The sequence below is a fragment of the Cryphonectria parasitica genome (genome assembly GCF_011745365.1).
Source record: "Cryphonectria parasitica EP155 unplaced genomic scaffold M406scaffold_3, whole genome shotgun sequence".
NCBI lineage: Eukaryota > Fungi > Ascomycota > Sordariomycetes > Diaporthales > Cryphonectriaceae > Cryphonectria > Cryphonectria parasitica.
The window spans coordinates 1342316-1362074 of record NW_024468911.1 but is presented as its reverse complement, the minus strand read 5'-3'; the positions used below and the strand labels follow the sequence as shown (position 1 = coordinate 1362074).

General features: G+C 51.5%; 5 protein-coding genes and 1 non-coding gene across 6 annotated transcripts; 4 read left to right on the top strand and 2 right to left on the bottom strand.

Annotated features, from left to right (window-relative positions):
• Positions 1-1427: 1427 nt before the first annotated feature.
• Positions 1428-3547, top strand: M406DRAFT_321442 (S-adenosyl-L-methionine-dependent methyltransferase). Its single transcript, XM_040919506.1, has 7 exons — positions 1428-1686; positions 1807-1958; positions 2087-2128; positions 2199-2265; positions 2318-2358; positions 2434-2866; positions 2974-3547. The coding sequence occupies exons 1-7, from the start codon at positions 1486-1488 to the stop codon at positions 3211-3213; spliced, it is 1176 nt and encodes a 391-aa protein (XP_040777977.1). The 5' UTR covers positions 1428-1485; the 3' UTR covers positions 3214-3547.
• Positions 3548-5115: 1568 nt separating this feature from the next.
• M406DRAFT_106417 (uncharacterized protein) lies at positions 5116-6868 on the top strand. The gene is made up of 3 exons (XM_040915195.1): positions 5116-5808; positions 5930-6412; positions 6506-6868. The coding sequence occupies exons 1-3, from the start codon at positions 5301-5303 to the stop codon at positions 6781-6783; spliced, it is 1269 nt and encodes a 422-aa protein (XP_040777976.1). The 5' UTR covers positions 5116-5300; the 3' UTR covers positions 6784-6868.
• A 2225-nt stretch (positions 6869-9093) lies between these two features.
• Positions 9094-11440, top strand: M406DRAFT_61076 (uncharacterized protein; the record flags this gene model as incomplete). Its single annotated transcript, XM_040924718.1, has 3 exons — positions 9094-9144; positions 9741-11015; positions 11168-11440. The coding sequence occupies 3 exons, from the start codon at positions 9094-9096 to the stop codon at positions 11438-11440; spliced, it is 1599 nt and encodes a 532-aa protein (XP_040777975.1).
• Positions 11441-12108: 668 nt separating this feature from the next.
• On the bottom strand, positions 12109-12180 carry M406DRAFT_t37. Its single transcript has one exon. It is a non-coding gene; the product is annotated as a tRNA-Met (tRNA).
• A 1075-nt stretch (positions 12181-13255) lies between these two features.
• On the top strand, positions 13256-15175 carry M406DRAFT_251808 (uncharacterized protein; the record flags this gene model as incomplete). Its single annotated transcript, XM_040916787.1, has 4 exons — positions 13256-13867; positions 14000-14449; positions 14544-15035; positions 15107-15175. 4 exons carry the CDS (start codon positions 13256-13258, stop codon positions 15173-15175), a joined length of 1623 nt encoding a protein of 540 aa, XP_040777974.1.
• A 673-nt stretch (positions 15176-15848) lies between these two features.
• M406DRAFT_106416 (uncharacterized protein) lies at positions 15849-18641 on the bottom strand (the record flags this gene model as incomplete). The annotated part of the gene is made up of 11 exons (XM_040915194.1): positions 15849-16066; positions 16137-16217; positions 16288-16364; positions 16481-16657; positions 16722-16837; positions 16909-17209; positions 17267-17366; positions 17434-17846; positions 17916-18334; positions 18412-18443; positions 18602-18641. The coding sequence occupies 11 exons, from the start codon at positions 18639-18641 to the stop codon at positions 15849-15851; spliced, it is 1974 nt and encodes a 657-aa protein (XP_040777973.1).
• Positions 18642-19759: the final 1118 nt, after the last annotated feature.

Genomic DNA, 19759 nt, shown 5'->3' with positions numbered 1-19759 from the left:
GTGAGAGGCCTTTTCTTCACTCGGCTGGAGGATGTCGAGCCTTCAAATAGTCGGTAGTTAGATTCCGGTGTGGGGGTTACCAGTAGTCGAGCCACGATCAACCAAGATCCACTGCAGCATTACCTGTATTGGCTGTGGTGCCGGCAAAAGCAAGGCCGTGATTCTGTGAGGAGGTCGACCTGAACTTGGTAGGGCGGACTTACGATTCACCGCCACCTATGTTATAATATAGCCCAAGTACAGCAAAAGTTGCTCAGCACTGAGGGCCGGCCTCGACTTGTAAGTGACCGACTGAATACTTGTTTGTTTCTGAACCTCATCCCAAGTCATTGCCGCATCTACGATTGTTCATGTCGCCACAACCAATCCTCGTCATAGCATTTTCAGGCCAAACAATTGTATATAAGGGAGTGTAATGTAGTACTCGAAATCTGTAGCGACATCTTCTCTGTTCCTTTTTGATGAACGTTACTCGAGTTCAACTCTTTCCTGTTCCAGGCAGAGGAAGGTGCAATCTCGAGAATAGACTCGCAATTGAATTAATAGTATCATGGTAAGTTGCAGCATATGAGGAAGTTGGGTTGACATTAAAATTACTTGAAAATATTCCTGATCCATCCTTTCGAGCAGGTTGAACGGGCCGGAGCGGGACGGCATTCAGGCACAAGGCCCAGGCTCAGGACCCTGTAAGAATGAGAATTTAGGGCCGGCACTACTGTAAGCAAGCCTGGGATGTCGCCCCGTCGGTTATCGCTACAGCAGGGCGAGGTAGGGCACCACGTGTGGACGCCTGTTCCCCCTTCTTTTTTTCGTCCTTGTCGGCGAGATCCTCCCACCCTCAATCAACATCACAAATACAACAATTAAAAGTAGAATCCCATCTTTTTTCCCTTCCTTTCCAACCAGCTGATTAAGTAAAAGAAAACTATGCCCCCTTTTGCTTGCCCCCAATTGACACACGTGCTTAAATATGTGGCGGATCCGTATCGTACAGCCAGGATAGGAATTTCGACCGCGCCAACTGCAGGGACAAGACGGCTTATATGGGCCCAGAAAACTAATTATCGAACGAACAACCACTCGCTGAAGAGCAGGTCGAGGGCCATCTTGAAATACTACGTAAGGCCCATGCCAATCAAACCGAGCATGGTCGATGAACGGCTTGCTTATTCCGCTACACCAGCAACCAGCGAGGACTCTAAAGAGAGGGAGGGAGACAGAGGGAAAGGTTGTCCCACCCCTCCCTCCTCCTCTTCCGAGGGTGTGCCTGGTAGCTCCACTCATCGTTAGCCCACTTGCAAGCCTTCCCACGGCCCAAGGAAGGCCAAGTATAAAGTATGTAAAGACCGACGGTGCCCCAAAGCTTGGCGGGAAAACAACAAACCCGTGCCTCGTCTGTCTCTGTTTGCAATATTCTATTTTTTTTTATTCCCCCTTCCTTCTTTCTTTTCTTCTCTCAATTGGATTCCACAACTGCGCGCAGACATGTCGACTGCTGCTGAACATACCGAGGATCCCGGAAAGTCGGCCTCTTCTCCCGCTTCAGCCGCGGTGTCCGAGGGCGGCCCGACGAATTCACCACCAGCGCCAACAACGGCTGAGGGGCTGGCTCCGCAGGCCACCGAGGCTCCGCAGGCTGTTGAGACCTCACTACTACCAGCGACCCACTGGACTCAACTTGCGCAGGTAGGTCATCATGCTTGAGCTGTGTGTGTATGTGTGTATGTGTGTGTGTGTGTGTGTGTGCGCGCGCTTGAGCAAACTGCAATTGCTGAGACAGAACCCGTCTGTGTTACATAATGACAGGACCAAGCCGATGAGATTGAGAATGATGCAGACTCGGCTTTTGGGGATGTGGCCTCCTCGACAGACTCCATCACCTCCAGCATTCTCGAGTATAGGACGATTCATGGCCGTACCTATCATAGCGATTCCGTGCCTGGCAACGCTCAATACTGGTGAGGCGACGATTCCATCTCTCTGTGTGCTTTTGTCTTGTCTTGTCTTGTCTCACCTCGGGACTTTGGGGATCTTGGGCCGTTGACGATGCTGACTATCTCTCTCTCTTTCTTGTGTTGTCCTCTAGGGGTTCCAACGACAGCCAGCAGACTCAGCAAATGGATATAAAGTGAGCGATACTGCAGAGGGCCATGGCCATGGATGATGCATCGGGCTTTTGTTCTAACGGTCAACCACAGTCATCATTTCCTCACCCTCTGCACCGACAACAAACTCTATTTTGCTCCTATTGGCGATGACGTCCAGGTACTGATCGACTGACCGCTTGTGCTGGGGCTTGTGCTAACAACCTTGACAGAAAATACTCGATGTTGGCACTGGCACCGGAACGTGGGCAATGTATGCATGATCCCGGCACTACTTTCTTTCCATTCCTTCTCGTCTCTTTCTCTAATGAACGGACGTCCACTATAGGGACTTTGCAGATGACCATCCAGAAACCGAGGTCATTGGCACCGACATCTCGCCCATCCAGCCGCAGTGGATCCCGCCCAACCTGAGGTTCGAGATCGAGGACTGCACCTCAGAGTGGACCTTCGCGCCGACCTCGTTTGACTACATCCACATGCGCTATCTGGTCGGCAGTATCATCGACTGGACTGTCCTGTTCAAGGAGGCCTTTACCGCTCTCAAGCCCGGCGGCTGGCTCGAGAGTTTCGAAGGGTCGCCACACATGGTCAGCGACGACAACACTGTCCCCGAGAACTCGGCCATCGCCCAGTGGGGGCGCTTCTTCGAGGAGGGCGGCAAGAAGATAGGACGCTCTTTTATCGTCGTCGAGGAGGGCATCCAGAAGAAGGCTATGGAGGAGGCTGGGTTCGTTGACATCCAGGAATGGGAACTTAAGGTGAGTGCCTCCCCCCCCCCCTTCCCCCCCCCCAATTCTATGATGGCATGAGGGGGAATGTCCAAGTTTGCTGACCACGCATACACTCTCTTTCGCTTACTCGCCAGGCCCCCGTTGGTGGATGGCCACAGGACAAAAAGCTGAAGGAATTAGGGACTTGGGCGCAGACCAGCCTGTTGGCTGACATTGAGGGTCTTGTCCTATTTGTTGCCAATGTGATCAACGGCTGGACAAGGGAGGAGGTGCTCGTCTACATTGCCCATCTCAGGCGGGAGGTTCGCTCGAATAAGCACCATGCGTACTTCAAGGTGAAGGCCGTCTGGGGTCGCAAGCCGGAGGATGCATAAAGTAGGCTTCAGGATCGAAGTGACGAGCATGAATTGCTTATTTTATTTGGGTTTTTTTCCCTTCTTTCTCAGCGGGTGGACGGAAAAGCTTTGTGTGGGCATGCATGTATACTTTATAGCCTTGGGTGGAACTCTCGTTTAGCACGTATAGTGTCCAGCGCTGCTTTGTTAGATGAGTACTCTTTTTTCCTTCTGCTTGGCCTATCTAGCGCTTCAAAAATATTTTGATGGTGGGCAGGGGAGGAGGCAAGGCGCAGTGTGATCATGAGCATGACCTTTTCCGTTACTTTATAGCCCATCACAAGTCAGAACGAATTGGTTGCGTGTTCTTTCGACTGTCTCTCCCCCTCCTATTTTCTCTGCAGAACTTAAGCGATGCCTTGGGGTTGACATGCAAGCTATTTGACTTCAGTGAATATTGTTGGTGCAGCACTTGCTGCGTTCGGAGTAGATGCAAACATGGTTCTGGTTGTCCTCGGTCTTGAGGGCTCTGGAGGGGGACGCATAAATTCTGTGTACGAGTTGTGCGGTGGTTGGGAAAGTCTGCGGATGATGCCCCCATTGTGAATCTCTGGAATGAATCCATCCACATAGCTCTGGTTGGCCGAACTGGCGTGCTGTGCAAAAGGAGGAATGGCTTTCTGATGAGGTGGTCTGTCAGAACTTGGCCTTTCGGTCTTCGCCTGATCTCTTATTACGTTGAGGAAGCCTCTTCGGGATGGACAACACAACAGAATCTGCTCGCCGAACCTGGAAGCATTGACTGTGAGATGATACTTCTCTGGGTTCCTGTAACGAAGATCTCAAAACACATGAGGATGTTGTACGCACTAGGCTTTCTATACAATCTGAGTAGATGGTTTGTGTGTTGTTCCATAAGAGGGCGAAGGCGACACAACCAACAAAGATATCCGTTTATTGGCTAACGCAAGCAAGTGTGTGGGCATTCACACTTCACCATCACCACATCTGCTAGACAAGGACGCGATGCAGAATTTGCATTTTGAACCCCCCACCCCGGACAGAAGAATAGTTATAGACTTAGAGCGAGCTGTTCACATGCACTCGAGAGAATTCTTGGTGTCCGCAATGCAATGATCTCATGCTACCGTGAACGGTCCGATCATCTGTGAGGGGAAGACCGTTTTCCAAGGTATTGCGTGATACATCATTTTGCATGCGTAGTAACCAATTGATCAGCATTTCATCCTCACTTGGCATAATGATTTCAACCTTCTCTTCTTTCTCCTTCCCTCTCTGTCTTTCTCTCTCTCTCTCTGCATGCCTTGAATGCAGAAAAGAGCTCGGGATCATAATTATTTCCAGAATTATGCACTCGGCTGTATGACACCCAACCTGGGTGCGAATTTCCCCGTCATTCGAATCTCATCGGGCACCAAAAATATTGGAATCTCACTGTTGCAATGCAGTTCGGTTGCAGCAGCACATGAACCGATGTTGCAACGGATTTCACACAGCGTGTTACCTTGCTATGCATAATTTTTCCCCTTCTCCCCGGACCAAGTTTGACCCACGGAGGTTTGTGTTGTACCATAGTATATAATACGGGGACTCATGGCCCTAAAAGGAGCTAATCTGGTTGTGATCTACAACGTTTGGATGCCAATGTGGACCGGTGGATCGACAGGCCGAATTGGCGTAATAAGATCCCTAGAAACAGCCACTAAGGCTCAAATGCCGTACGCCATTAGGGGGCATTTGAATGGGTCCCTCGATGTAGCCGTGCGGGCGGTTGCAGTAGTATCCCGTGGACGACGACGGCGGGTGGAGAGTCAGTTGTAACATTGACGGCGGGGTTCGCAGAAGGGCAGAAATCATTATGGTCTCGCGACTCCCCAGCTCTATTTTTCGGAACCTCGAACCTCCAACCTCCAACGTCACATGGAACTATATATTTCAGCCCATTTTTATCACCAAAATGGAATCTCAACCTCAACCACAACCGCCCAACAACAGGCCACCCACCCAAAAACCCGCCAAAGAACCTTCATAAAAGAAACATTTCTGCGAGAGAGTTGTGTGCGTGAACAGAGGAAGAAAGAAGAAAATTACGAAGGAAATACAAGATGCCAGCCCAGCCATATCCTCACGTGCTCATCGTCGGTGCAGGCCTAAGCGGTCTGACGCTGGCCCAGATCCTGCGCAAGAACGACATCTCCTACGAGATCTTTGACCGGGACGCCTCAGCGACGGCGCGGGCCCAGGGCTGGGCGATCGCGCTGCACGGCCCCGTGCTCAAGGACCTGCGGGCGTCGATGCCCTCAGACATTGGGCCCATCGAGCAGACCAACCACCTCACGCCGCTCGACCACATTCCCGCGCAGTTCATGTTCTACCACTCGGGCAAGCCCGGCATGCGCATGGGCGTCAACGACGACGAGAGCGGCCAGATCGTCCGGGCCAACCGCCAGCGGCTGCGCGACTGGCTGCGCAGCAAGATCCCCGTGCAGTACGACAGACGCGTGATGCGTGTCGAGGAGGAGGAGGGGGGCGACAAGGTCACTGTCTTTTTCGAGAACGGCCTCTCTGCCACTGGTGACATTGTTATTGGTGCTGAAGGCAGCCGGAGTAATGGTAAGTCATTATTGCTTTGAGAGTGTTATTATTTCTTTGGGCCGGGGGAAAATGAGTAAAAGTGTCAAAAGAAAAGAAGAGAAAGAAAGACAATTAGTTGCTGACACCTTTTTTCTTGCAGTCCGCAAACATATCCTGCACGGCCAGGACATCATGAAGCCTCTTCCCATCGGCTCCCTGGTGGGAGAGATAGAGCTCACGGGTCGTGACTTTGAGCACCAGCTGGAACTCGGCCACTCGGCCTACATTGTGCTGACCGAGCTCGACAACCAGTGCACCATCTTTGCTGCGCTCAACAAGGTGTCGCCCGACGCCAAGACGGGCTACTTCTACTTTATTCTGCACTGGGTTGACAAGGCCGCCGCCGAGAGCACCGAAGAGAAGCCCTACTGGACCGTCACCGCGAGCCGGGAGGAGCTGGCTGCCTTTGCGAGGGCGCAGGTCAAGAACGTCCCCGAACACCTGCGGGTGCTTGTCGACAGGGTTCCGGTCGAGCGGTACAGGAAGCCCGGGATTGTCTTGCAGGGCGTCGAGCTGACGCCAGAGCTGCTGCCGGCTGGGAAAGTCATGGTCATTGGAGATGCAGCGCACTCCATGTCACCCTGTAAGTTTCATTTTATTTTATGGATGCTCTATTTTTCTTGCTTTATTTTCGACACTGTTGTAATACTGTTCTGACGGTGTTTTCGTTTTCTAGTCCGAGGCGAGGCTGGCGTGTGTGCCCTGACGGATGGGCTCAGCCTGGGCCGGGCACTCACGCAAATCAGAGACACCCAGGCCAAGGGTGCAGATTATGAGAAGATCATGGCCGAGTACCGCGATGACATGCTGAAGCGGGCCTCCAAGTCCATAAGGGTGTCGAACCCTGTGCTGGAGAAACAAGCGACCGACGCCAACTATAAGTTTGTCACCTGCGGCAAGGAAGTGGCCCCGTTGCCCAAGGAGACAATCACCATCACGCCAATTCCTCAGTAAGGGAACCAGTCCTGGTCTGGTCAAGATAGTCCTCTCTCTCCACCACAGATAGGTCTAAGGAGGGAATCAACGTATATATTCCGAGAATTGTGGATCCCTGATAAAGCATATATTGTATGTTCCTAGTGTGATGCAGTCCAGTGGCAATGGCTTAAGTGTATCGTTCCTGTTACAGAAATGTGCCTAGTTATGGTTATTGACAGGAGTCGAAATCTGGGAGGCGTTTCATAGTACTTGTCATCAGTGTCTGTTAGGACCACGCTCATCTATACTCTAACTGAGGGAAGTAATACTTTGATTGTCTATTCCTTTCGAAGGATGAGAGAGAAAACACTGATTGTCGATGGGACAAGCATTCATCGCCGCCCAGGGCAGGGGAAATCTACCTGGCGCAGACGGTCGAAACCCAGAAACATTTTCCCCTCAAAATTGAATCTATATGATGAAACCTCTCCTGCAATTTTTATTCATACTTCGAGATCAGAAAGGCCTCTGAGAGCGACTTGGACAAAACTTGATGTGCACCGAAGATTAGGCCAAGAGATAAGTAGGCTGTGGCGGTGGCGACAGTGGCGGGTGGCAACCATGCACCCTCTTCCTGCCCCCGCCTCGCCCTAAGATGCAGGTACAGATGAACGGCTCCGAGCTCAGCATGACGGAGAGGGCTAGAGGGCCTGTAGGCCTGTGCGTCCCTCCGGAACCACCGGTGCGATGGATGGGAATGAGAGACGTCACTATAGTTGCTTTTGACACCAATTATTGCGATGTATCCTCACCTTGCAGAGAAAGAAAGAAGATCTGCAAAAAAGAAAAAGAAAAGAGACTGAGGAAAAAAGAAAAAAGAAGAAAGAAGAAAGTAAAAGTAAAAAGAAAAGGAAAAGCAATGAACATAGGAAATGCGTGTTTTGTGTTGAGGAGCTGTTGACATTGGCTTCTTGCCCTATGCTCGAGGCATGAGTCTCGTCACGGCAGATCGCTGATGAGACGCGGAAAAGGGCCGCCTTAGGCCGCGACGAAGGGGCATTCTGACTTTCCTATGTCTATTGAAAGCTCCGTTCCCCACTGTCAATGAGTGGTGACAATGCGCATATGCGAGAAAACAAAGAGTCCAGACCGTTGCAGTTCCAGCCACGGAACCAGCCACGAGAGAAGCTACGAGACCAGCCACGGAGAGTTAGTAATGAATACACAGCATGAAAAGAGAACACCATCCGGCTCCCGGCCGTGGTCTCCTGAAGGCGCCGAAGACGCATCGCATTCATCCTGTAGGATGTTGGACCCGTAGTTTTGGAATGCAAACTTAATTATTCAACAGAAGATAAGAGTGGGCTTAGTTTGGTGGGTACAGTGGCCCTACCAGATTACCGAAACAGGAGAATGTTTGGGGGAGGAGAAAAAGAGGGAGAGAAAGGCCCACCATCGTCCCACGGGGGGACCACAGTACGTCTGTGTTTTGTGTGGGCTGCAAGGTACAACAATAGCATGAGTGATGGGAATTTGCTGATTGAATTGAATTGCTATGTTGTTTCCACAATTCTTTTTCTTCCCCGAGATCAAAACTTCGGAGCCACGTGAAAAAAAGGGCCCTTTGAGCCGAATGCGGACCGACTTTGTGTGGGGGAGTTCAATGATTTGGCCCAGGCCTCGAGGGACTAATTAAATGCCAACATGCCAGAATTTCCAAGTCATGTTCCCAACCCAAATACAAAGACTAGACACAATTCCGGGTGTCCTCTTGATTGAGACCTGCTACCATCAGTAATACGACAATGTTAAGGATCTGCCGTGTGGCGAAGGAATCCAACCCTGCCCTCTTTATCTTCTGAACTTTGATAACCAGCCAACAATCTTTTTTTGTACCACACCACCTCACCTACAAATGCCGAAGGGGGCCATCTAGGATCTGGCATAGAAGAACTGCAGTGATCGATTAACCTTCTTCTGTCCACCCAAGATAGAGATAGGTCAAGTGCCTCTTTACCTACTTGGGCATGCATTCCCGAAGCCGCACCTACAGCATTCACCATAGTAAAACAAACGGATCGAGCCCGGCGGCGGCACGGAGAAAAGACAGCCACGTCTGACGGTCCGAGGCTTAGCATGCTACCATGCCCTGGGCCTAAAAGCTTACTCGTAATTACTGTAGCGCATGCAAGCACACAAAGAGGAGACACTACCGGCTTGTTCGGATAGCTTACATACACACGCGAACCGATGGGTTGACCATTTGCTGCTGTGGACTTGTATGTATAAATTCATGCAGTAACGAATGAACCATTCCAGTTGATAAGATTGATCAGCCAATTTGAAATGCCCACTTTAACCTTGATAACGGCCACGGATCGTGACTGGCCTTTTCTTGTTTGGAAAAGATATGAATCAGCAAGGGCATAAACTCAAGCGGCGGATCCCACACCCCCATTCTCCAAGGATGAGAATTCTGTGGAGACAACCCTTTTGACTACGGTGCAGTCCCAAAGTAGGTACCAGTAAAAAGAACCCCGACTCTGCGCGCGCGCGACTCGTCAGGCACTGCGGTGCTGAGGCGAGACGGGTGGGTTTTCTTTTCTCGCTTGATCCCCTCTTTGGCAAGTCCAGACGAGAATGGGTCCCGGATTTAGCTAAGGCGACGAGGTCGATCCCTACATCATTCAGGATCTGTATAACTTCTTCTGACGACGACCGCGCTTCCCTCCTTTGAGCCCATCGTCCCCTTTTCTTCATATCTTTTACCCTTGTCCTTGAGGGCCTATATACATACCCAAGTCAAAGTACCAAGGATAATAAAGAGGAAAGCAGACTTCGTGCTCTCTTTTCTCTTTTCTTCTCCTCCTCATCTTCAACAAAACCCAAATCCCCCTTTAGGACTCTCTCTCCTTTGGGCCTTTGGCAGAATTCACATCATGGAGGAGCCACAACACCAGGCTGCTGCTGGTGGTGGCCACGACGATGCAAAGGCCCTTGAGTCCCTCGGCGTCAAGCAGGAGCTCCAGCGCAACTTCAGCCGCGTCTCCATGCTGGGTCTGGCCTTTGCCATCCTGAACAGCTGGACCGCCCTCGCCGCCTCTCTCTCTTTGGCTCTTCCCTCTGGAGGCGCCAGCGCCATCCTCTGGGGTCTGATCGTCGCAGGCCTGTGCAACCTGTGTCTCGCCGCGTCCCTCGCCGAGTTCCTGTCCGCCTACCCAACCGCCGGCGGCCAGTACCACTGGGTTGCCATCATCAGCTGGAAGCGCTTCGCCCGTGCCATCAGCTACTCGACCGGCTGGATTAACGTCGCCGCCTGGGTGTGCCTGACCGCCACCGGTGGTCTGCTGGGCAGCCAGCTGATCTTGGGCGTCATCTCGCTGATGCACCCGAGCTACGAGGCCGAGGCCTGGCACCAGTTCCTCATCTACATCGCCTACACCCTCGCCGCCTTCCTCATCAACACCTTTATGAACCGGCTGCTTCCTTACTTCAACAAGGCCGCCTTCCTCTGGTCCCTTGCGGGCTTCGCTATCATCTGCATCACCGTTCTCGCCTGCGGCTCTCCCAACTACCAGAGCGCCTCGTTCGTCTTTGGCGGGTTTATCAACGAGTCTGGCTGGCCCGATGGGCTGGCCTGGCTGCTCGGCCTCCTCCAGGGCGCTTTCGCGCTGACGGGCTTCGACGCGACCATCCACATGATCGAGGAGATCCCCCGCCCCCAGATCGAGGGCCCGAGGATCATGCTGGCCTGCATTGTCATCGGCATGTTCACCGGCTTCATCTTCCTCATGTGCCTCCTGTTTGTCGTCACCGACGTCGACGGAGCCATCGAGTCGGCCGCCGGTCCCCTCCTGCAGATCCTGTACGACGCCACCAGCAATAAGGCCGGCGCCGTGTGCCTGCTCATGTTCCCCATCGTGTGCATGCTCTTCACCACCACCTCCATCATGACCACCTCCAGCCGTATGAGCTACGCCTTTGCCCGCGACCGCGGCCTGCCCTTCAGCCGCGTCTTTGCCAAGGTCCACACCGGCCTGGACGTGCCCCTGAACGCCCTCATCTGGACCACCGTCTGGGTCATCATCTTTGGCTGTGTCTTCTTGGGCTCCTCCAGTGCCTTCAACGCTATTACTGCTGCCAGTGTCGTCGCCCTGGGCGTCACCTATGCCATTCCCCCTACCATCAATGTCCTTCGGGGCCGCAAGATGCTGCCCGAGAGCAGGTCCTTTAAGATGTCCAACTGGCTCGGGTGGTTGACCAACCTGGTAAGTTTCATTACGTTTTCTTTCAAACCACCACTCATGTATACACACGCATATATACATATCTCATGTATACAAATGAAACACCCAAAAAAAAAAAAAAAAAAAAAAAAAAAAAAAAAAAAAAAAGATGAAAGCTAACGGTTCAATAATAGGTCGGCATTGCCTGGACCCTCCTGACCACGGTGCTCTTCGTCTTCCCCCCCGACAGCCCCGTCACCCCGGACAACATGAACTACGCCGTTGTCGCTTTCGGTGTCGTCCTGGTCATCGCTGTTGTCCAGTGGCTCATCGACGGCCGCAAGAACTACGAGGGTCCTCACATCGACCCAGAGGCTATGAGCAAGGGCGTCGTCGAGGGCATCACGGGTGTCGAGAGCTCGCACTCGGGTGGCGAGACCTCTGACGCCAAGCTGGCGGAGCAATAAATGAGAACCGCCGCGCCTAAGCTGGGATAGAAAGTATAGACGCGGTCTTCCTCTTGTGTACAAAAAGAAAAGAAGAAGGGCCTCTGTATCTTGTGCAATATGAATCTTTTACGTGTTCAATCACTTCTTGTCGTACTTTCTTCCTCCCCTCTCTTTCTATTTGTGAGGACTCTTGTGTGTGTGATGTGACGAATATCTGTGCCATTACGATGACAAGAGTTACCGAAGAAGATTCACCTCATGGCTCAGTTTTCACAGTGAAGGATATATCATTTCGCCATTCTTACACGTCTCCTCCGAGGTCATTTCCAGATAACAGTCTGGGTCTGGGTATCACTGGTGGTTTGATGTGTCTGACCAGACTCTGGCATATGGGGAGGGACGATGTATTACGGTTAATTCGTACACTGGTCGTTTAGAAGGATCTCGATCCGCCTGGTCTTGTTTAGAGCAAAATAAGGTGGATTACTTGCCTGAAGGAAAATCACAAAAGAAAAAACAAATGAAATAATAAATGAAATCCTCAGGATATGCAAGATACAAAATACGGGGGGGGGGGTCTTGAAGGGTGTGGTCTGGATATGAACAAGCAAGACCACAAAAAGGAGGGGCATCTGGGAGAGCTGAAACATTGCAAACAAAAAAGAAAAAGAAAAAAGCAAAATATATAGCTACGATTGGTTTCGATCCAACGTCCTCCGGGTTATGAGCCCGGCGCTCTTCCCCTGAGCTACGTAGCTGATGAAAGAATCAGATTGCCAATATGTTTATATTGTTGCAATTTTCACAATGACTCACAATGGAACCCCCGTCCTGGTGTGGACCCGCCCGTGTGGGTGGCTCGCCGACTCGGGACCTCCGACCCGCTTCTGGACTCGGCCGAGCTTTGTACCCTTTCTTGTTTGAACGAGAACCTGGCACCTCAATTTTTTCACTGAACAAAGGCGCAAGAAACATTCTGAGGTTTTGGCAATATGCTCAAGTCTATAGGGAGGGAATCGAGGCTTGGTCTACCTGAGGAAGATTGCCGTGATGTTTGTATTGCTTCTTGTCCAACGACAGCAAGTCCGTCACTAGACAGCTCATTCTAGGCATGTCAGTGGCGGCCAGGATATCTAGAAGAAATTGGTAATAAATCCTAGGAGGTTGGTTAATAAGTTTAGAGATGTACACATGCAGAGTATCTGGCTTTCTGAAAACATAGAATGGTTGGGAATTGCACTGCTAACGACCGTCTACTTCTAATTACAGAGTAGGTCTAATTTGCCCAAGTGGCAGAGGGCTTAGCTCACTGCAGAAGCAGGCACAAGACCAGGATAACTCACCGATTCACCCATAGATCTTCACTCGATAGACTCAGTCTGTGGAAGTTCAGTATCCAATCTCGAGTAATTACTTTTGTCTATGACTTGACTGAATCGCAATGGTATACACACGTTGGTGATGTCCTTTTGAAGTACCTATTTGAGTATCTTGAAATTGGAAGATTAAGACGCGTGCATGACAGACTGAAGTTCCGACAAGCCAAGCACATTATTCTTTTTCCTTCTCTCCTTTCCTCCTTCACCTCGGACCACCAAGCGACAGCTCCTGACTGTTTCATCTCCTTCTCTTTTGTCTCTCTCTTCTTTACTCCTTCCTCTTTTTTTTATTGTGTCGGGGCGGGATGGGGCTGAATCCTCTACCCTAACCCTCCATCAATCCCAGATCGGCCCCACTCATTCTCGGCTGCGGCTCTGCATTTCACAACGTAGGCTTTTCCACCGTTCTCATCAAATCAAACCTCGATGTCAACGAGATCAGCATTATGGCATAATGTGTGGCATCCACGCTGTAATCTCTGCTTCCAAGCCGATCGGGATCCCAGCAAATCTGCAACGATGTCTCTGCAATCGCGGGCCAGACCACATCGCCACGCACGAGACACAACTTGGGAGTAAAGCCGATGCTGACGCGCCCACCACACGTTACCTGTCGTTCACGTCGACAGTGCTCGCCCTTCGCGGAGATCACGTTGCGAGACAGCCTTTTGTCGACCCATCCAGTGGCTCTGTCCTCTGCTGGAACGGCGAGGCGTGGAGATTCCGCCACCACGATGTCGCTGGAAACGACGGCGAGGCCATTGCTGGGCTCCTGGCTGGGGCGGTGCGCCGGGGCGAGACGGAGCGTGAGGAAGCCATTTTGAAGGTGTTGCGATCTATTGATGGCCCCTTCGCGTTCGTCTTCTTCGACAAGGCTTCCAAGAAGCTCTACTTTGGCCGCGACAGACTCGGAAGGCGGTCTTTGCTCTTTCGGCGTGACGGTCACCAGCTGGTGCTTTCAAGCGTCGCAGACTCTGTGGACCCTCAGTGGAAGGAAGTGGAAGCTGACGGCATTTATGTTCTTGACTTGGGAACCGATGGCTTTGGCGGACAAGCCTGTGAATTCGTGGCTCCTGCTACGGTGCTGAGCTGGCTGGACGACGAGAATACGATGGATTTCGTGAGTGGCCATCTGAGATAAACTCCGACATACTCCCATGAATATTTTGGAGAACGATTTCCTGGCTCACCTCTGCAGGTCTCCGCTATTGGAAGGTTCAATGATTCTGTACCGAGCAAAGAAGCCCCGCTTACAGTCGACTCAACCTCTGTGACAGCTCTTCGGCAGCACTTGACTGAGTCGCTGAGATTACGCGTCTTGAATGTGTTTGAACCGCCCGGCACTGAGTCCCAGCAAACTCCGACCAAGGTGGCTGTCTTGTTCTCCGGAGGCCTGGACTCTACCATGATAGCAAGAATGTGTCACGATCTTCTCCCATCGGATCAAGGCATAGACCTGATCAACGTCGCTTTCGAGAATCCGCGAGTAGCTGCGAACGCCAAGAAGTCGATGGATCAAAAGTCTGCCGAGTCTCTTGACGTCTACGAGGCCTGCCCAGACAGAGGCACAGGAAGGAAGTCCTTCGCTGAGGTCCAAGCGGTCTGTCCTGGGCGGGCTTGGCGCCTCATTGCAGTGAGTTTTCCTTTAGTGTGTATGCATGTGGTGTGTACATCTAACCTCCGTTGACACTTCCCATCAGGTCAATGTTCCATACTCGGAATATCTCAGCCACAAGGGTGAGGTCACCTCACTCATTTATCCTCACAACACGGAAATGGATCTTTCCATCGCCTGTGCCCTGTATTTTGCGGCGCGAGGCCAGGGCGTAGCTTTCACTGATGCCACGTCAACCTCCTCTACACCATACACCACCACCGCGCGTGTGCTTCTCTCAGGACTCGGTGCCGATGAGCTCTTTGGGGGCTATTCCCGCCATGCCGTGGCCTTCCTAAAGCAAGGCTATCAAGGCCTCGTCGACGAGCTGCGGCTCGACGTCAGCCGGTTGGGCAAGCGCAACCTGGGCAGAGACGATCGAGCCATGTCGCACTGGGGCCGTGAGATCCGTTTCCCTTTTCTTGACGAAGACTTGGTGCGATGGGCTATTGGGGTCCCAGCCTGGCAGAAATGCGACTTTGGGCAGCCTGATGGTCATGTTGAGCCCGCGAAACGGGTCTTGCGACTCTTGGCGCTGGAGTTCGGGATGATGGGTGTGGCCACGGAAAAGAAGCGGGCGGTGAGTTTCCTACCCGCCGGCCGTCCATGTGGTGACTGTTTCTCTAGCCTTGCTGACCTTCATCTGCACAGATACAATTCGGATCCCGAACAGCAAAAATGGAAAGCGGCAAGGTCAAGGGAACCACACTTTTATCATGATACCCCCCCCCCCCTTTTTTTTTTTTTGTTGGATCTCTTAGCAGTCAGTTGTGGTGGTGGTCGTGGTGCTGCCCCAGCCTGGCCGTGATGACACCACAGATACTTCCGAGTCGAGAGATAGCAAAACACTCGGTCAGCGCGACGACTGTGTTGTTTCTCCATTGAGAAACCCCTTTGTCGTGTCTTGGACTGGCTTTTCTCTGACATTGACGTCGTAAAAGGCAAGTCTGAGCCAGGCAGGCGTGGACACCCAGGCTGGTCGGTTCATAGGTATATAAAGGTGTGCGAAGACTATTTTTTTTTAGTCCGAGATCTGGCCTCAGATTTGGTCGCAAGCGCGTCATAATCATACCCAACTCATAACTAAGGCGAAATCAAGCGTTTCCATTCTATGCAGTTGTAGCTTCCGCTGTCATCCTTGTCCCGTCCTTTTTCACACGGCAGTAGACGCGCTGGTCGAAATCATGAAGATTGACTGCAGAATTTACACGTAAACCAAGGAGACCCGACTTCTACACCCACCCAATGTTGCAATCCCACCCACTCTGGCATTCGATATAGGCCATTCAGCGGAAGAGAAAATTTCCATACCTAAAGGTCTCACTCTAGCAGCCTTTTCTCCAGAGTAAAATATCGACGCAAAGCTTTCTGTACACTTACTCGTCATGCCTCTTTACAACTCATCTACAGGCAATTGGTGGCCATGCGCCATGCTATCTATGTGCACTTCGATGAATGTCTCAGCCTGGTTGGCCTTGTCATCTAATCCGTCATCCACGTTCCTGCTGTTGTTGCCCAGTGGATATGTGTATCGACCGGAATCAATATCCGCACGCCATCCCGCCATCTCCAGAGCTTCGTGGACCAAGCGGAGGAGAGCCAGGTCACTGCCTACAAAGAAATTCAGCATCAATGCAACCAGATCTGAAGTCATTCATATATCATGTATCCTTTTCCTTACCTCTGGCGCTCATGATCCCAGCACATATCGGCCTGTATTCAGTCGATCCGCTTACGCGAGACTCATAAGGAACTTGAGCAACTGCGCAATGACGTATCAGTTGGCAAAATCACGCACGAGACTGCCACGTTGCAGAGGTAGATCGACTTACAGCACACGACTAAATGGGGAGTGGCCAAAAGTGGTGACAGGAGTTGGGGATCGATGCCCTCAGACGCAGACGGCGCTCTTAGCACAGTTAGCATCTAATACCACGTGTGCTTATGATGAAGTGCAGCACAGGCATGAGTAGACGATGCTTCCCGTGGAAGTTACAAAAGAGAGTGAAATGGTCCTCAACTTACTCTGGAATGGCATCCCTGTATTTGGGTCCAGCAATTCCATTGGGCAGGAACATGATTCCGTCTTGTAAATGTCCTCGATCTGTGCGCATGACTGTTGTATCGAACCATGCCTTGAACATGCCAATCTGCCGAACGTACATGTCATATTCATGCTTTGTGACGTTGGCGCCGACGTTCCTGCAAATAACGTCAGTCAGGTAACCAAGAGGTCTCTCGAACCTGACGACTATGACATTCTTACCACCAATGGCGAGGGGAAGCCTCGACAAAAGGCTCTCTGCCAAATTCCTCGCGATAGCCGCAGCGGAACTGTTCTGAAACATGGTAATAATCGTAACATAGAGACAATGTAGGAGCCTAGGGAGAAAAGTCAGTTGGCTCTCACCGAAATGCCAGGGGGGCACAGCCATGGAGCTGGGGGCACGAACCTTCTTCATGAATTCATGCAAGGATTGACCGGCTCCGTGGGGGTGGACGGGGGGGTTTTCCTCCCAGATCTGGGTAAGGTTGACTGTAACCCTTTCGACGCCTATGTAAGTCTCCAAGATTCCTACAAACTGGTCAAACAATCGCTGATGTTCTGTGTCCGTCAAAGGAAAAAAGTCGGCCGGGAGTATGAGCTTCCGAGGTAAAGTCTTGTCTTCATCTTGTGTTACATCAAGGCTGTTCTCTACAATGAAGGCGATCTCATTCAGACTACGCCCGAAAATGCCGACAGTGTCGTATCGTCTTGATACGAGGTTAGCAGTTATTATTAGCGGAAGATTGTGGTATTAGTGGCCTTACGGAGACATGATTTTTATACCGTCCAGGGATGCTGACCCGAACGTTGGTCGGAGAGCGTGGAGGCCATGGTACGTGGCTGGTCCTCGAACGCTCCCTGCAGCTGTAATGTGGGAGACAAGTCAACATGTGCATCATATAAACTCTCACAGCAGGGCACATCATCTTACAGTCGCCCCCAATACTGTGATCGAGCCATGGGTACCCAGCAAGAGATGCTGCAGCCCCTGTTGAGCTGCCCGATGGATATTGATACCGGTCCCCGCGAGGATTTACTGGTGCTTGAAAGTCAACCCATTCCGCTCCGGTCGCGAACTGGGTCGTCTTGGTCTTGCCGACGATGATGGCACCCTGGTCTAGCAGCCGCTTGAGATATGGTGCATTTGTGGTGGCTGCAGGATACAACTCGGCCCAGGCTCGGCTGGACAGGGTGGTCTTCACACCCTGGATGTCAAATATGTCCTTGACGGACACTCGAGCACCAGCCAGAGGCCTGTCCGAGTCAGGCTTGTGGTAGAGACGACTAGGGACTGGGATCGACCTGGCCAGACCGTCCCAGGACTGGAGCGCTACGGCTTGGAAACTGGTCAACGTGTCAGACGGCATGCACAAGCTCGGGGCAAACTCAATAGCCGGATGGGACGCTCGTCACCTTTTTGGGCTGTAAGGATCATCTGGCAGTAGGCCAAAGGTGAAGGCATCGAGATCGTCCGGATACAGTCGCCACGCCTGGTGTAAGTTTCGACCGCTCAGGAAGTAGGGGCCTGAGGGCAGCTGAGCCTCCTCCCCCTGACGAAGAAGGTTCGGTCCGGGGCTCAAGTGGTACACTGAAGCAGAGCGGTCGGAGGCTGGATCGACGATGATCTTCAAAGGCTCGTCGGGCGCTGACGCAGATGTGGGAGAAGGCCTGACGACGATGATGCCGGTGAATTCGTCCGTGCAAACATCGTCATTGTCGACCAAGTAGTGCAAAGTATCCCACAGCTTTTCCGGCCCAGCACTGATCTCCTCCTCGCTCAGGACGACCACAGGTATGATCTGGTCTGCCCTCACGCTCTCCTCGACGGTGCCCTGTCGTCTCTTTTTAGCTACAATCCTTGCTTTGGGGGCTTCTCTGCGTCAGTCAAGTGGGAATGCGTGTTGCATACGAGGATTTGAGGGTGGAGGAGGTAGTCGATACCTGCAACCACGCAAGTGATGAGATGCTTCAAGGCCATCCTTTGGTTGTGCTGTTTGGTGGCAGATTCGCCATCGTAAATGAGTCGCTGGGACTTGACTGACGTAACGCTGTGCTATGGCTTGTCTCACGGCAGCTACAGTACCAGCTGACTGACCCACCTGCGGTGTTGGGCTTCAACTTGAAATGAGCTCTAGCCATTTTGAGTAGTTTTTACAACACCCAGATTCCGACGGCCATCCAACTTCTATTAGAGAGAGAGAGAGAGAGAGAGAGAGAGAGAGAACAAAGCAAAGGAAAGAGACTCGACGAGGATGTATACGATTCCATGTCTGTGAAATTCACCTCTCCAGTCTGAATTATATGAGATGCTATTCTTGCAACTCGTCAAAAAGTATACCACAATCACACCGCTCCCTGTCACTCGTGTACCGCGCTCAGTGCTCACAACTAGTACTGTTATTTGCATCTTTTTTTGGGAAAGGTGCTGCATTCAATTTCACGTGACGTGTGAGATCGAGATCGCCATCTTCATCGCTTACACGCATCCGAGAACTCGGAGTTGCGGCTAGGGAAGTCTAAGTCTCGTGGGCGTGTGCATGAGGTTCGGCAAACTTTGTTCGTGGTCTGGACCCGATACTTCGGACAGCATCCGAACAACATGCGATGGAAAGTTCATATCATGTGCGATGCTTGGAGGCCAAAAGGGAGGTCATATTGCTCATGAAATCATCTTATGTAATTACCACTCTACATTGATGTTATTATTCAGATGTTTCTGTTGAGCCTGGCTAACCTCTCAGTTGACTTGTCAAAGGACGGCCTGAGAATCGCCTCCAAGATGAATGAGTCGCGGCTCGATATCGCTTTCCATGCTCTTCTTTTTTTTTCTTTTTTTCTTTCTCTCTTTCTTTTCTTCTCACTCTCTTTTCCCCCCTTTATTCCCTCCTATGCCTCTCTTCCCTTCTGTAACACAGGTCATATTATTTGACTGCGATTCTAGAATGCTTCATGGACCATGACCGATGTTGGCCCCGCTTACAGCACGATGCCACATTTTCCCTGCCAAGGTAGTTTGTCATCCAATTAATCAGTTACGGATATTATTTCCTCTTCTACGGACATGTTCTCGAAAGATGAGGACGCACTTGCCTATCAACTTAAGGTTGCAAGCGAGTCATGATAGGTGAATATACTTTCTTCAATGCATTAACGTTTAACGTGTCCCGTAATTCCATCGTCTCTAGAGTTATCGCAAGACTAGGAGCCTGCTGGCCCTGGAGTTCGACGCATGTCTTCTCTTCCTCCCATTCTTTTTA

Excerpts from the sequence above, each read along its gene's own strand:
- M406DRAFT_321442 (XM_040919506.1), top strand. The coding sequence starts at position 1,486 with ATGTCGACTGCTGCTGAACATACCGAGGATCCCGGAAAGTCGGCCTCT. Across the intron at positions 2,266-2,317 it reads CTATTGGCGATGACGTCCAG|AAAATACTCGATGTTGGCAC; the intron begins GTACTGATCGAC and ends CAACCTTGACAG. Across the intron at positions 2,359-2,433 it reads GGCACCGGAACGTGGGCAAT|GGACTTTGCAGATGACCATC; the intron begins GTATGCATGATC and ends CGTCCACTATAG.
- M406DRAFT_106417 (XM_040915195.1), top strand. The coding sequence starts at position 5,301 with ATGCCAGCCCAGCCATATCCTCACGTGCTCATCGTCGGTGCAGGCCTA. Across the intron at positions 5,809-5,929 it reads TGAAGGCAGCCGGAGTAATG|TCCGCAAACATATCCTGCAC; the intron begins GTAAGTCATTAT and ends TTTTTCTTGCAG. Across the intron at positions 6,413-6,505 it reads AGCGCACTCCATGTCACCCT|TCCGAGGCGAGGCTGGCGTG; the intron begins GTAAGTTTCATT and ends TTCGTTTTCTAG.